This window comes from Punctularia strigosozonata, assembly GCF_000264995.1.
Source record: "Punctularia strigosozonata HHB-11173 SS5 unplaced genomic scaffold PUNSTscaffold_2, whole genome shotgun sequence".
Taxonomy (NCBI): Eukaryota; Fungi; Basidiomycota; class Agaricomycetes; order Corticiales; family Punctulariaceae; genus Punctularia; species Punctularia strigosozonata.
Genome location: NW_006767434.1, coordinates 1,366,905 through 1,379,978, shown reverse-complemented (window position 1 = coordinate 1,379,978; position 13,074 = coordinate 1,366,905). Strand labels below are relative to the sequence as shown.

General features: G+C 55.1%; 4 protein-coding genes across 4 annotated transcripts; 2 read left to right on the top strand and 2 right to left on the bottom strand.

Moving 5' to 3' along the window:
• Positions 1-304: 304 nt before the first annotated feature.
• PUNSTDRAFT_34460 (Mur ligase) lies at positions 305-1,513 on the bottom strand (the record flags this gene model as incomplete). The annotated part of the gene is made up of 2 exons (XM_007380042.1): positions 305-850; positions 899-1,513. Coding segments are annotated over 2 exons (1,161 nt in total), but the record flags the coding sequence as incomplete, so codon positions are not given.
• Positions 1,514-2,519: 1,006 nt separating this feature from the next.
• PUNSTDRAFT_97302 (uncharacterized protein) lies at positions 2,520-5,651 on the top strand. Its single transcript, XM_007380041.1, has 13 exons — positions 2,520-2,568; positions 2,620-2,904; positions 2,956-3,043; positions 3,098-3,224; positions 3,286-3,495; positions 3,545-3,670; positions 3,725-3,844; positions 3,901-3,996; positions 4,046-4,135; positions 4,185-4,730; positions 4,787-4,925; positions 4,979-5,077; positions 5,133-5,651. Exons 1-13 carry the CDS (start codon positions 2,548-2,550, stop codon positions 5,487-5,489), a joined length of 2,304 nt encoding a protein of 767 aa, XP_007380103.1. The 5' UTR covers positions 2,520-2,547; the 3' UTR covers positions 5,490-5,651.
• PUNSTDRAFT_118332 (P-loop containing nucleoside triphosphate hydrolase protein) lies at positions 5,648-10,331 on the bottom strand. Its single transcript, XM_007380040.1, has 22 exons — positions 10,006-10,331; positions 9,836-9,950; positions 9,676-9,781; positions 9,388-9,617; positions 9,269-9,318; positions 8,968-9,207; positions 8,833-8,913; positions 8,058-8,764; positions 7,901-7,997; positions 7,690-7,847; positions 7,542-7,637; positions 7,379-7,493; positions 7,188-7,307; positions 6,981-7,136; positions 6,789-6,926; positions 6,623-6,738; positions 6,471-6,573; positions 6,259-6,417; positions 6,028-6,209; positions 5,947-5,968; positions 5,776-5,893; positions 5,648-5,721 (listed from the first exon to the last, which is right to left on the bottom strand). The coding sequence occupies exons 1-22, from the start codon at positions 10,303-10,305 to the stop codon at positions 5,690-5,692; spliced, it is 3,441 nt and encodes a 1,146-aa protein (XP_007380102.1). The 5' UTR covers positions 10,306-10,331; the 3' UTR covers positions 5,648-5,689.
• Positions 10,332-10,789: 458 nt separating this feature from the next.
• Positions 10,790-12,682, top strand: PUNSTDRAFT_49829 (uncharacterized protein). Its single transcript, XM_007380039.1, has 4 exons — positions 10,790-10,991; positions 11,043-11,107; positions 11,183-11,912; positions 11,975-12,682. Exons 1-4 carry the CDS (start codon positions 10,959-10,961, stop codon positions 12,242-12,244), a joined length of 1,098 nt encoding a protein of 365 aa, XP_007380101.1. The 5' UTR covers positions 10,790-10,958; the 3' UTR covers positions 12,245-12,682.
• Positions 12,683-13,074: the final 392 nt, after the last annotated feature.

Here is a 13,074-nt window from a genome sequence, read left to right as displayed (position 1 = left end):
GAGGCGTACAGTACCTCAGATTTCGCTGTCTCGACGGTGTCTGCCATCACATGGGATAGGTACCGCACAATATTGTGTCGTACAGCGCGCACGCTCGCATATTCAATCACGTCGTTGGTCAGAGTCGCCCTCTATTTCCCATCAAGCGATACAAGTCGGCAACCAGGTAAAGACTACCCGCCACGATGACCAATGGCTCCCCTTCCTCATGCTCTGCGGCCCACTGGAGAGCGTTGGCAAGCTGCCCTTCGACCGGATCTTCATCGCCTGGAGCCCAAACGTCGGTCCCTGGCGCCAGTTCCTCGACGACACTACTGAGCGTCGAAGGAGGCACAGACTTGACCCAGGGCATCCCCTCGGGCGGTGTGAAGCGCAGCACCGCGACTTTTGGGTCCGCGATTTTGAAGGCGGCAAGGGTCTTAACTTTGCGGAACAAAGGCTGCAATGTCTCCTTCGGCGTCTTAGGCGGCGAGTGAGATAGGCCGAGGACGTAGATGAGGCGGAAGGGGGTGTTGCGTCGCAGCTGCAGCCACTGGTGGACGAACTTGCTGAGCGTCTCAGCTGAGGCGGGATTGTGCGCGCCGTCGGCGAGAATGGTGATCATGTGTCCTGATTCGAGGGTATGCGCGTGGAAAGAAAGACGACCCGGCCAGGTGGTCTCCTCAATGCCGCGGGTAATTGATAACGGCGTGACGCGCGTCCGGAGTCGCAAGGATGCGCAACGGGGGTGGGTGAGCAGCACGTCGACGATCGTGATCGCTACGCCGAGGTTGTCGAGTTGGTGGTCGCCGAGAAGAGGGAGAGGAGCGTTCAAGGGTTCGGGGAATGCAGACATGGTGAATTGCACGCTCTGGAAGGCAAGGGTGTCGGAGTAAATCATGATCGAGGCCCGTTGAACGTGGTAGACATCGACAAGCGTCTCTCCAACAATCTCTGCAACGATTTGCGTGACCTCATCGAAGCGCTGGCGTCCTAAGACAAAAGGGACGTTCGGGCGCGCGATTCCCGCCTTCTCTCTCGCGATGGCCGAGGGGGTATCGCCGAGGAACGCTTGGTGGTCCAAATCGACGGCGGTCAGCGCAGACACCATCACCCACTCCGTCGGGATCACGTTCGTCGCGTCCAGCCTGCCTCCCATGCCCACCTCCAAGATGACAATGTCCAGCGCAGCTCTCTCGAAGATGAGCAAGGCGGTAGCGGTGAGCAACTCGAAGCTGCTCGCTCCGACAGCATGTGTCCTGTCGACGCTTTCGACTTCGTTCCGAGCGGAAGCGTAGGTGGCCTCGTCCACTGGTTGACCGTTGATCACGATGCAATCGCGAACCGAGATCAGATGTGGACTGTTGAACCGCCCGACGTCCAGCTTGGGCTCCGTCGCGCGTAGGATAGAAAACAGCAGAGCGGATACGCTCCCTTTCCCATTCGTACCCGCGATATGTACCGTTGGCCGAGTGTATGCGGGTAAAAGTGCGCTCAGGGCGCGGATTCTGTCGAGAGAGAGGTCGATGGACATCGCCGTCAGACTGGTCGTTGGTACACGAGCGTGAGACTGGCTTTTCCGGTCATGCTCCTTCGCTTCGTACCATCCTCGTCGTCACGGTGCACTCGGCGATCGCTCATGCCTATCAATGAGCGGCATCATGAGACAGGACAGAGACGCCATCGCCAGAATGCACGGTATTGGGGGTGGTTCCAGCTCAAGGGCAAAGTCCGTGAGTTCTTTCCAGATGCATTTCTATGACTTATTATCGCTATAGTGGCCACCTCTCTGGTAAACCAATAACTGCTCCAATGAATGTGTGTACACCCGGAGCTCTGTTGGCTCATACTCACCTTCGTGGTTCACGATAGACTCCATTTTCCAAAGGTCGTATGGCGGACACTCTCACAGCGCCGTCCCAGAAATTCCGCGTTCAAGATACCGTACTACCGTACACCCTTCGCGCCAGTACCTTCGGAAACAGTAGCCGAGTTGCGAAACGGCGGAAGCTGAACGATTCGGACGCGTCTGCTTCCGACTCGCTCCTGCCACCACGCGCTGCTGCGCGGAAGAACGATCCCTCCAGTCACTTCTCCCCCGTGTCCGCCCACATCCCTGACGGGAAGGGAGTAACTGTGATTGAAGATAGTGAGGACGAGGGTGACATGTCAAGGCCCAGACGACCTTACGCAGACAAGAAAAGCGAAGATGATCCGTTAGATTTTCTAAGCGGACGTTCCGACGAGGTTATCGAGCCAAAAGTTACTGCTCCGTGGAATGTTCCCGGTCCTGAAACCATCTACGTCGACGAAGAGGATGATATCCAGTCAGCGAGTGGATGGGACGCTCATAACGTTGCTGCTCGCGATGAGGAGGGAGGTCAACAGCCACACGCCTCTACCAGCAAGGTCTCCACAGAAATCAGGTTGCAATCACCCGCAAGGCAATCCATCAAGCCTGGCTCAGTCGCCCGAATGAGAACGTTGTTTCCCTATGAGGATGTTCCTCGACGCATAGACCTCAACAACCCCCCGAGAACGGAACGGAGAGGCGGACTCGCGAGCGGGATGAAGTCACGCAATCCGAATGTATGTATCCGTCCAGCATCGCAGCGGAGTGCTAATGACCTTCGTTCGTAGGCCCGTTCCAACGACACCGGCGCGTCCAGCGCTAAGTCTCGTGCACGGCCTGATTCGCAACGGTCAAAACCGCGATCGCAAGCGCGAGGTCAAATATCCGAAACCGCTCTTCCTCTGCAGTACTGGTACCGTGGTCTCGAGCGGAGGAACACTGAAGGTGATCACAACTGGTGGCTTGTCTTGCAAGCCTCCGGGCGGCTCGTTGTCCAGAGTCGGTCGCCGGAGTCCCAATTATCAAAGGAATCGTTCGAATTTGAGTGCGATCGCGAAATTGTTCATATCGAGGTGAGGTCCGCAACTGAACATCGGATGCTTTGTCATTAATCACCTATTTAGTACTGTGAGGGACCGAAAGTTCCATTCATCTCGATGCAAACGCTTCCTTCCGATCAGCAACGGAAGACCCCAGGCAAGTTCGTACCGGGTGAGTGCGGACAATCAGACGGCGTGAAGCCAAACCGTTGATCAAGCGTCGCAGGCTCGCAAAACTGGGTTGGCCGACTAGTCTTCGTCATTGAAGAGCGACATCCGAATACTACGGAATTCAATGCCATGATCAGGAAGCTCGGGTCTTTCTTCGAGAAAAGATCAGTTTGTAGGATCAAGTGAGTGCAGCACAATGTTCACGCAGTCCGGTATGCATCGGGCCAACCCTCTGTCATCCAGTTTCGTGACGGTGAAGTCGATGCTCGAAGCCATACAGGCGACAGCGGAGCGTTCGAAGCCGCCACCGGGGCTCGAATCGGATAACCTCGGAGGTTCGAATCACAGGGCACAATCAGCGTCCCGGAAGGCGTCTGGGCTGGAGACTGAAGAACTCGACTCCGAAACACCAAGACTGGTCCCTCCGGAGGCTAAGCGGCAACCAAAGACGTAGTGAGTACGATCTGCGGTAAGCCGTGGCCGAGCCTAACATAGGCATCAGCTCCAGTGACAGGGCCAGAGCGGGGGGTAGTGCCGCAGCGCAGCTCACACCTTTGCGTCGTTCAACTCGTCATTCATTACCAAACGGTAGACAAACCCCTACACCTGCGGTTGATCCTGAGGAGATGTGAGTGCGGCGTTACAAAGAGCCGAGGATATTTTGCTGACTGCACGGTGACAGTATCCTGGTATACCCTCTGAACGGCACTGGCGCCGGCAAAGTTACAATCACGCGAGGTGACGTCAGCCGACTGAAGCCCGGAGAGTTCCTGAACGACACTTTGATCGAGTTTGGTCTCAAGTGCGCATGCGACTATGCCGACCTACTATCATACTAGATGCTTACTGAAATGATAGGTTCTGGCTCAACGAGCTACGAGCCAAGGATCCGGATCTCGCGGATCAAGTTCATGTCTTCAGCTCCTTTTTCTTCAAAAAGTTAGACAACAGACGGTAAATCCCGCAATATGACTGCGCAAGCACACTTTCTGACAATTTCTAGCGCCGAAGACGGATATTCTAGCATACGCAAATGGACGTCGAAAGTCGATATTTTCAAGAAAAAGTACATAATCGTGCCTATCAATGAGAAGTATGTCTGGTTCGCCTATGATTGTGGGATGTCATTAAGATCCGTACAGCTTTCATTGGTATCTTGCAATTATCTACCAACCAGAGTACATTCTTTCGCCGCCTCCGCCCACGCCTCAAAAGGTTGTTACCCGCGCCCAAAAGCGGAAGTCAGACGCACTTGAGGTCGAGACAGAAACATCTATCACCACGGATTCCCCGGAGATTGAGATTGAGAAGCCTGAACAGACCGATGACAAGGACGAGTCCAAACATCAACGGTCCGAGTCAAATCATTCTCAGTCGACGCAGTCAACGCAACTTGCGAGCGAACAAGACGTACAGGAATTGCTTGGCTCCATGTCGTTTTCTGAGTCGCGCCCCGACGCATCGCCGATGGAAGACCAACAGGATTCCTTACCCCAGTCACCGTTGGAGACACCTGGCATGGAGCTTGACAAACCTGAAGCTGAAGAAGCCCCGGGTCCTGTCAACAATGATGGAAGTACCATTTCTCCTGTCTCCTTCTATGGCAAGGGACTGAAGAGGAAGGCGCCGCCGAGCGAGGAAGAGACCCAAACGAACGTCACCACCTCAGCCAACACCGAGCACCCTACGTACGTTGTGGGTTCGTAGTATGATGAATGCTTCATGACTGATACGCTGTCTTCAGTACATCTATTTTTATCTTCGATTCGCTCCGATCAGCTCACCCGAAAGCTGTGAGGATACTTTCAAGATACTTGGAGTTGGAGGCGCGGGACAAGAAGCAAATCGAGAATACAAGCAAGCCCCGCGCACAAGTAGCACAGGTGAGAGGAACACCACAACAGTCCGGAATGGAACTGATTGGTCATTCTTCCAGGTCCCTGTTCAACCAAATTCCTGCGACTGTGGTGTTTACCTACTGCATTTCGCGAAAACCTTCATGGAAGACCCGGAGAGGTTTGCAGCACTGATATGGGTGAGTTTGCAACCTATGATCAATAGTCCTCGCACTCATGCGTGTGTCACGCAAGGCACCAAAGAAGTCGATCACCTACAAGGATAGTTCGGAGCATTGGCAAGGCGAGGCTGTCAGTACGATGCGAGAAGAATACATAGCGAAGATCGAGGCCCTGTCTGAAGAATGGCGGAGGATTAAGGACGAAGATGCGAAACGGAGAGGGGAAACTACTGGCGAAGACAAGAGGTCCGGCGGGGACGGTGAGACCGTGGACAGCGATTCCGACATCGAGATCGAAGAGGTCAAAACCGTTGAGGAAGCCAGGCCTTCAAATTCGCGCAAACCCAGACATCGTGCGAGGCGAACAGGCGGAGCACCGAAGCAACGAGAACAACCTGTCCAACAGGAAGCTACTCGTTTACGTGGTTGATGCAGAATGTCCGCACTGCTTTCATTTCACTTCTTTTTGTTGCATGCTATCTTGGGGTTCTATTTTCAATCGCATCTCGTGCGTTTAGCACCTTCACTCTTTCACATAGTCAATGACATGATAATATATGCATCCTCTCCTAATGTATATTATCGATGAATGTAATAACATAGAGGTGTCATGGCCATGGGTGTTCACGATTACGCGTTGCCGAAATTCAGCTGAGCTTGGCCTGATGCCCTTGATGGTCAGGGGTCGTCGCGCTCGGTGAAGTTCGGATTCTCACCTCTCTCAGGATCCGTCATGCGATGAATGCGGACGGTTTTGCCGGCATGTATGTTGGTCATGTCCTGGGGCGTGATGAGAACATACTGCTTTCGATCTGAGGTGTTTGCGACCTCGATCTACGGTTTCGGGTCAGGTCAGAAAACTCTAAACGTCAACGCGATGTTCTTACCATCATCTTCATGCTAATACGTCTATAGAACAACAAGAAATCAGGAACGGCGGAGAACTAACAAAACTGTTTAGTTCATACCTGTTGACGGCATCCATGAAGACGTCGAACTCGTCGAGGCACCGAATGGGGCATCCGATTGCTTCCCAAAGCGCCAGTAGCAGGCAGATCGTTGAAAAGGACTTTTCGCCTCCACTAAGCGACCTAGGATCCTTCTCCTTACTCTGCGTCGCTCCGACACCGACCAGGTCCTCCGTTTGGACCTGCAGTATATTAGGAAGGGAACAACCACGAGCATAAATGAACAAGTGCCTTCAAGGTTAGCGTCTCTCTAAAGTGGTCGAAGAGAACCTTTCCGAAGTAGCCTCGCTGGGAGAGATGATACTGGAAGATAACCTTGGTCCGAAGGGCGATGTGGCGGCGGAATTCTCCCCAGCGCTCCACGCGGACATGAAGCGAGTTTCTGAGAGCCTACACGATGTTTGTTGAATGAGGACAATCGCAAATGCATGAGCCAGCCGGACCTTGTTCAAGGCGACCATCTGCCTAAACTCGGTCTCGACACTCTCAAGGGTCGCTTTAGCTGTGTTGACTTCCGTCACCACTTGTTCCACAGTTGCGCCTTGTCTGTAACAGTGTCAGCGGGATACGAAACTCCAGGCGGCGAGGCCGTTACCTCTCTTCACGTTCCTTTAGAGCCGCCTGCACGCTATCAAGCTGACGTTGCACGTCGGCGGTCTTCCTGGGCCTCTCAACACGCTCACAGTATTTTTCGGCCTTGGCGGTCCATTCCTACGGGGATATCAGTGAACACGTCTGTGAGACCACACAGCCGAGCCTACTTTGAACGTATTTTCAGTCTCGTCGGCTTCGGCCTGTGCCTGCGCAATTTCTTCTTGCAGTTCAGCCTTCTTCGTCTCGTAGTGCTTCACGTCAGCCTGTGTCTGGATGCGCGCGAGGCCGGCTCTCTCCGCTCTTTCCTATATCGTACATTGTATCTTCAAGGAGAGGCATGGGACATGACTGCTACTCACCATGATGACTTTGTTCTTCTCGTCAAAGTCCGCGATCTGTGCTTTGATTTTGTTCTGCTCATGAAGAAGAGGTATTTGTTGTTCGTTGAGCGATTTTTTGGCCTTCTCGATCTCTTCAAACTCCCTTGACAACTTGGCTTTCTCCTCCTCTTGCTCCTGCATAAGACGGTAAGTGAAAGTGAAGGGCCCGTGACTCGTTTCCCGTACCGCTTTATATTCCTCAAGGCCAGATATGTTGGCCGGAACATCTTGGTTCGCCTCATTCCGGATGTTATCGCGTGCGAGCTTTGCATGGGTTTTGTCGCTGGAAGCCTTACGGGCATCGCCCTGTCGAAAAACGGGTTACTCAGTACACGGATAATCGGATAGTAGGGGAGTTCCGCGGTGACAAGGCTCACTTCGAGTGACCTGATGATCTCCTGGGTTTCCTGGTACCGCCGCAGGAGGTCTCGTTCTTTATTGACGGCTTCCTTCCACTTCGGTTCGCATTCCTCGCGCTTGTTCTGGAGATACCTGGAACGGAATATCAGTAAGCGTTATAATAGCAAATCCGAAACTTACCTAAGCTGTTCCCCTGGGTCCCTCCCGGTGAACAGTTGATGCCTGTTGTCCTTGGGACCCAACGCGTTGAGCGGTTGGGAAGCTCCACCTCCGTCGCTGAGCGAACGTTCTTGATCAGGGCGATGTACGAGCGAGGCGAAAAACATACGGATATTTGACGACACGGAAGCCGTCGGCGGACCACGCTTGGCCTCCGCCGTTCACACTCCTCAGGAGCGAGTCTGCCTCTCCACGTTTCTCTGTGATGAACGTGCGTTCGATCTGAGCAGCATTGATCAGGACACGCAAAACATAAGGGTCGGAGACCTGGAAATGATTTAAGTCGATTGTCATGACGGAATCAAAGCGTAAACCCGAACCTCTAGCTGACGGAGAACAGTTGGCAGACCTGGTGCAGGCTCACCCGCAGAGTAATCGAAGAGATCATACTCTGCAATGATGATCTCGATGTGAGTGCTGCAATGGTAGCAGGGCGTCAGAAAGCACGGAATATGCGGAAAAGTGGATCCTACGCACTTGTTACTGTCCTTAAGTATCTTCTGCAACGCGGGACGATCGCGGGGGTCGGTGACCGCGAACCGGAACATGAGGTTGCCCAGCTGCACTCGCATGAGCCCCGCCCACTTCTCCGGATCCTTCACCTTCACGTACGCGCCGAACGGGCCCACGGGCACATTGCCGTGCCAGCGCATATTCTTGATGCGTTCCAACACGGCGTTCAAGTTGCGGCCGTACGGCGCGAGCGCGTTCATCTGCGCTTCCTTCGCGCGCGCAATCTGCTCGTCGAAGCCCTCTATCTGCGCCTGCACTGCGTTCTTCTCGTCCTGAGCCGTCCTCCCTTCCGCCCGAATGCGATCCGCCTCCTGCCTCTTCTCTTGCATCTGGACGTTGAGCGCGTGCAGGTGGTCCTCCGCGGCGCGGAGCGCGACGTCGGCGGCCTCGAGCCGGCGACGGACCTCGTCTCGCTTCTCCTGCGTGTTCTTCTCCATCTTGCGCGTCTCCTCCTCGATCTGCTGCGCCGTGTCGGCGATGATCTTGTTGATCTGCTTGAAGGTTGCGTTGAGCTGCTTCCCGGACAGGATCGCCTCCGCAAGTTCCTGCTTGTTCGTGTTGAGCTTCGCCTGCAGCTCGCGTTTCTTCGCGTGCAGGTGCTCGATGTCGCCGAGCTGGTCACGCTCGGCTTCGGCGGCCATAAGCTCTTGCTCGCATATCGCCAGTTTCTCCTACGGTTTCAGACAGTGAGCGAATTGCAGTCCAAGGTCATACGGGCCCGAACGAAAGAAAAGCGTGCCTTGGCGTCGGCCAGCTTCTTGTCGAGCGACGGCAACTTGGCCTCCAATCGCGCGACCTCCCCGATCTTCGCCTCCAATTCCTGGGGTAACACGATTCAGCATCCTTACTTCATGGACGTGTGCGTCGCGCCCACCCTCTCTTTGCCCTTCACATGGCTCCATGCGAGCTCGCGCTTCAAATCGTCCACCTTGTTGCGCATATCGAGTGCTTTGTTCGCCTCCTGGAAGCGTTCTCTGGCGCGCTTGAATCGGTCCCGTAGCTCGGGGATGATATCCTTCTTCTTGTCGAGGATGCGCTGAGTTTGAGTGATGTTCTCCAAGCATAGAGTGTATTCGTCCGAGAGCTGCGAAAGCTGTGTGCCGCGGAGGAAGAACTGCGTGCGAGAATCGTTGAGAAATCTTCCTCCAAGGCCTGGCGATGCTAAGGCACGGTACCTTGTACTTGTCGCTGGCAGTGGACGCGCTCAAGAAGGCCCTGGCAGCATCTGAGAATGGGCGACGAGAAGAATCAGGAAATTAGGTCCTATGGATCATATGCGCCAAATGAGACCAACCTTGGGTCAGCACGTTCATGGGGTTGTCCACCTGAATGTTCATATGGTCGCAAATCGCGCTCAGCTCCTCGCGCTTGGTCGAGATGATCTTTCCGCTCGCGCTCCTGATCTTCCATTGCGACGTGCCGTTCTTGTCGAACTTGCGCGTGATGGCGATCGATTTACCGTAGACGTCGGGCCGATAGGCTTCGTCGCCGCGGTTCTTGAGGACGATGGTCACCTCCGCTGCGCTTTAATTGGCACGCATGAGGAATGCAGCCATCATGACAGGTAACGTAAGGAACATACTTTTGGCCTTCGCGAATGAATGATTTGAGGCCGGATCCGCGACCTGTGGTAGTGGCTTTACCGCCCAGGGCAACGGTGATAGCAGTCAACACGGCACTCTTTCCACCTAACAGTCCAGAGTCAGTTCATGGGCATGTATCATGCACACAATCAGACGTACTGCCATTATGTCCGATGATAAAGTTGATCTGAGGACCGAATGTGAAAGTGAGGAACTTGTGACACATGAACTGGTGCATCTCGATCGACTCGATGATCCCGCTCTCCGCGACCGACTAATCAAAGAAGTCAGTCGGACATGCATCGCAAGAATGTTTACAGACGACTCACGCCTGTGTGGCGCGTGCGCTCTTGCACTTGTTGACGGATCTTCTCCACGTGCGCCTCCTCGAACTTGGCGTCGTCTTCATCTTGATTTTCTTCATCGTTATTGTTGTCCTCTTCCTCGTCATCATCGCCCTCTCCATCATCATCGTCTTCGTAGCCTGCCTGCTGTGCGCGGCTCCTTGAAGCGCGTTGAGGGGCTCTACCGTTCGCCTCGCCGTTCGCGAGACGCGCCTTCTTCGACGTAGAAGGGGGCGTTGCCTGAGATGCGCCCTCATCGTCGCTCGAAGCCGGCCTCTTCGCCATGATCTATACTATGAACAATGAAAACCCTTGTTCGTTGAACCTTTGTGCAGACAAGATAGGAGAAACGCGCGAGTGGCAACTGAAAGAGACGCGCAGTGAAGCGTGGGAGCGAGGCACCGCGCACGTGCGCGTCGGGCAGCGTGATCCCGCCATCATTCTATTTCGGGAGACCCGGGGCGGGCACGGCGCCGTCCGGCCGGCATCGGGCAAATCTCTCGGCTCCTCATAACCTCCGGTTACCTCCCCTTCATCGTACATGATATTAGGTAGATTGTTGCTGGAGATTCTGCTGAAATTACGGTGCCCATCCATTCTGTTATCCAGCTGCAAAAGGTTCATCAAAGATAGGAACGCAAGGGCGAGGCCGGCGATCTGTCCGGCTTGCGCCGGGATTGGCCTCGGGAGCCGAGCTTCTGACCCTTGTGTTCACCCCTCGATTCGCTGACGACCGGTTCCCAGCTCATTCTTCCTCTCTCGCCCTCGACGCTCGTCGTCCCCCTCCTCCCCGTGTTCACTTCCTCCGCCTTGGTCCAACCGAGGCATCCATTCTCTCCCCAACTCGCTCATTGATTCCGGTTTAGCAAGAAAAGAAGCAAATACCCAACTTCGACCCTTTCAAGTAACAAACCCGCGTTATTTCCCAGTGTCCAACCATGACGGCGCAGTTCGGTCGCACTCCTCAAATGGCACGCTCGCTAGTCCTCGAATACGAATCGCTTACTCATCTTTTGCTATAGACAAAGCCGCTCGCTCCGCGCCCAAAGGCAGACGACCCCAATAGCAGATCATCTGCCTACAACATGTACGTTACTGCACAGCGCCGCTTCCGTCATCCCGTGTCTCACTTCTCTTTACTGACACCCGCTCCGAAACACAGGTATGACAACTACCTCGACGACGACGCCAAGCGCCAATCCGGCGCGGCTGCACTGGGCATGTTGATGTCGGGCGCAATGGACGACTCCGATTCGGACGACGACGACATCCCGCCGCCGCGTTACAACGTGCATACCCCTCCCGCCTCTCCTCCCTCGGAGAAGAAGAAGAAGCAAGATCCGTTCGCCGACCCGGCAGGCACGCTGCACGTCCAGAACCAGCACCAGCACCAGCCGATCCCGCTCGCTGCCCCCAAGCCTGGCTACGTCGCGCCCGTGACGCAGTTCAGCCTGAAGTCACCCCCGCCCGCCGCGATGCGCTCTCCCCAACCCGAGATGCACCGTCAGCAGCCCCAGATCCAGATGCCCATGCCGTCGCCTTCGCAGGCGCAGTTCGCCTCCGCGATCCCGCGCAGCCCGACGTCGGTGCCTTCCACGCCGCACCCGCTCCCGGCGCTCTCGCCAATCACGCCCGTCTTCGCGCGCCCCGCGAAGCCCCAGTCCGACGACGGCGTCAAGTTTGACGAGAAGGCGATCATCCGTGGCAATGGCGAGGAAACGCTCATCCCCCGCCGCGGCGAGAAGGGCGACGACTTCTGGCGCCGGTTCAGCATGGTTGTCAAGGAGGAGGCACACAAGAAAGACAAGGAGAGCAGCTGGCTGAAGAAGACGCGCTCCGGACACTCGCATTTCTCGCGTTGGGTCTGGGTTATTGGATTGCTGCTGCTCGCTGTAAGCAATTTTGACTTCGATACCCTTGAATATGCATGCTCATGGCTTCTTTCGTGCAAAAGGCTGTTGTTGGAGCGATCGCACTTGGATGGTATGTCTCTCACAACGACCCCTCGCACGTCGCGCCCAAGGCCATTGGTGGCTCGGCCGACGAGCACTCGGCCACCTCTTCCGCCGCCGCCACGACCAGTGGTGTGCTCGCAGCGAGCTCGTCGCCTCATGTCAGCCCGACGAAGACCGTCGAGAAACGCGCCGCAGAGGCGTTCCCCACCGGCGCTGTGCAGAAGCACCGAAGGCACGCCGAGCACTTGTCGCGCTTGAGTTTGGATTGAAGCCCGAACTTACGGTGGTCTCCATCCGATATCGGTCGAAGGAAGGACCCGCACCTTCTTGGACTCCGTACATTCATGCTCTTATACCAGCCATGATTGTGTCCTCTTCCCTTGCTACACTGCACCCTGGGCTGCAAGCGTCCTCGCACTCATCTTCAGTAGAAGATAAGCATGCGTGGGCGCGACCACCCGTCCACTCGTTTAGACACCACGCCTGATACGCACACATTTTGTATCTCATACCTCATCGTACTCCTCGTCATAGTGCTCCGCGGATTCTCTGTCTCTTATCCTTATCATTTCTCTCTGCACATATACCGTTTCGGTCTTCTTGGTGACATCAATGGTTCCATTGCTCGCTGCCGCTGTTCAATGTACCCTTCGACATGATCATCTCCCTTTGTGGATGCATGACAATACACTCGTGGCCGTTCATACCAACGATCCATGGACATGGTCCTCGCGATGTGCCCCGCGCAAGAAGACACGGGCAATCGCACAAAATTAGCCCAAGGTATGTCATCGAATTCGCGAATACATTGCACAATGATGCGGGAGACACTGAGCGCAGAGAGATACATGACGCTGTTATAACATTCCATTCCATTGCCCGACCCAGTCCCATCCCGGAGCGTCGACAACGAACTTGAAATTCCTAAGAAAAACTCAACATTCAGTAAAGCGCGTTCGGCACCTAGAGAGATGTGTGTCAGTGAGGGAGTTGGGGTGAGATGCACGCGCCCGACTGTGTTCGCAATCGGGCGCGCGCTCTCCGGGGGCACGAGGGCCGAGAGTCAAAGATACCGCGAACATCATCCATGCACAAACGA

Bases quoted from the DNA above. Each gene is read 5' to 3' on its own strand.
- PUNSTDRAFT_97302 (XM_007380041.1), top strand. From the start codon at position 2,548: ATGAAGTCACGCAATCCGAAT. The intron at 2,905-2,955 runs GTGAGGTCCGCA...TCACCTATTTAG, and splicing joins GCGAAATTGTTCATATCGAG to TACTGTGAGGGACCGAAAGT. The intron at 3,671-3,724 runs GTGAGTGCGGCG...GCACGGTGACAG, and splicing joins GCGGTTGATCCTGAGGAGAT to TATCCTGGTATACCCTCTGA.
- PUNSTDRAFT_118332 (XM_007380040.1), bottom strand. From the start codon at position 10,305: ATGGCGAAGAGGCCGGCTTCGAGCGACGATGAGGGCGCATCTCAGGCA. The intron at 9,618-9,675 runs GTATGTTCCTTA...TGCCAATTAAAG, and splicing joins TTCATTCGCGAAGGCCAAAA to CGCAGCGGAGGTGACCATCG. The intron at 6,739-6,788 runs GTAGGCTCGGCT...ATATCCCCGTAG, and splicing joins AGACTGAAAATACGTTCAAA to GAATGGACCGCCAAGGCCGA.
- PUNSTDRAFT_49829 (XM_007380039.1), top strand. From the start codon at position 10,959: ATGACGGCGCAGTTCGGTCGCACTCCTCAAATG. The intron at 11,108-11,182 runs GTACGTTACTGC...TCCGAAACACAG, and splicing joins AGATCATCTGCCTACAACAT to GTATGACAACTACCTCGACG. The intron at 11,913-11,974 runs GTAAGCAATTTT...TTCGTGCAAAAG, and splicing joins TTGGATTGCTGCTGCTCGCT to GCTGTTGTTGGAGCGATCGC.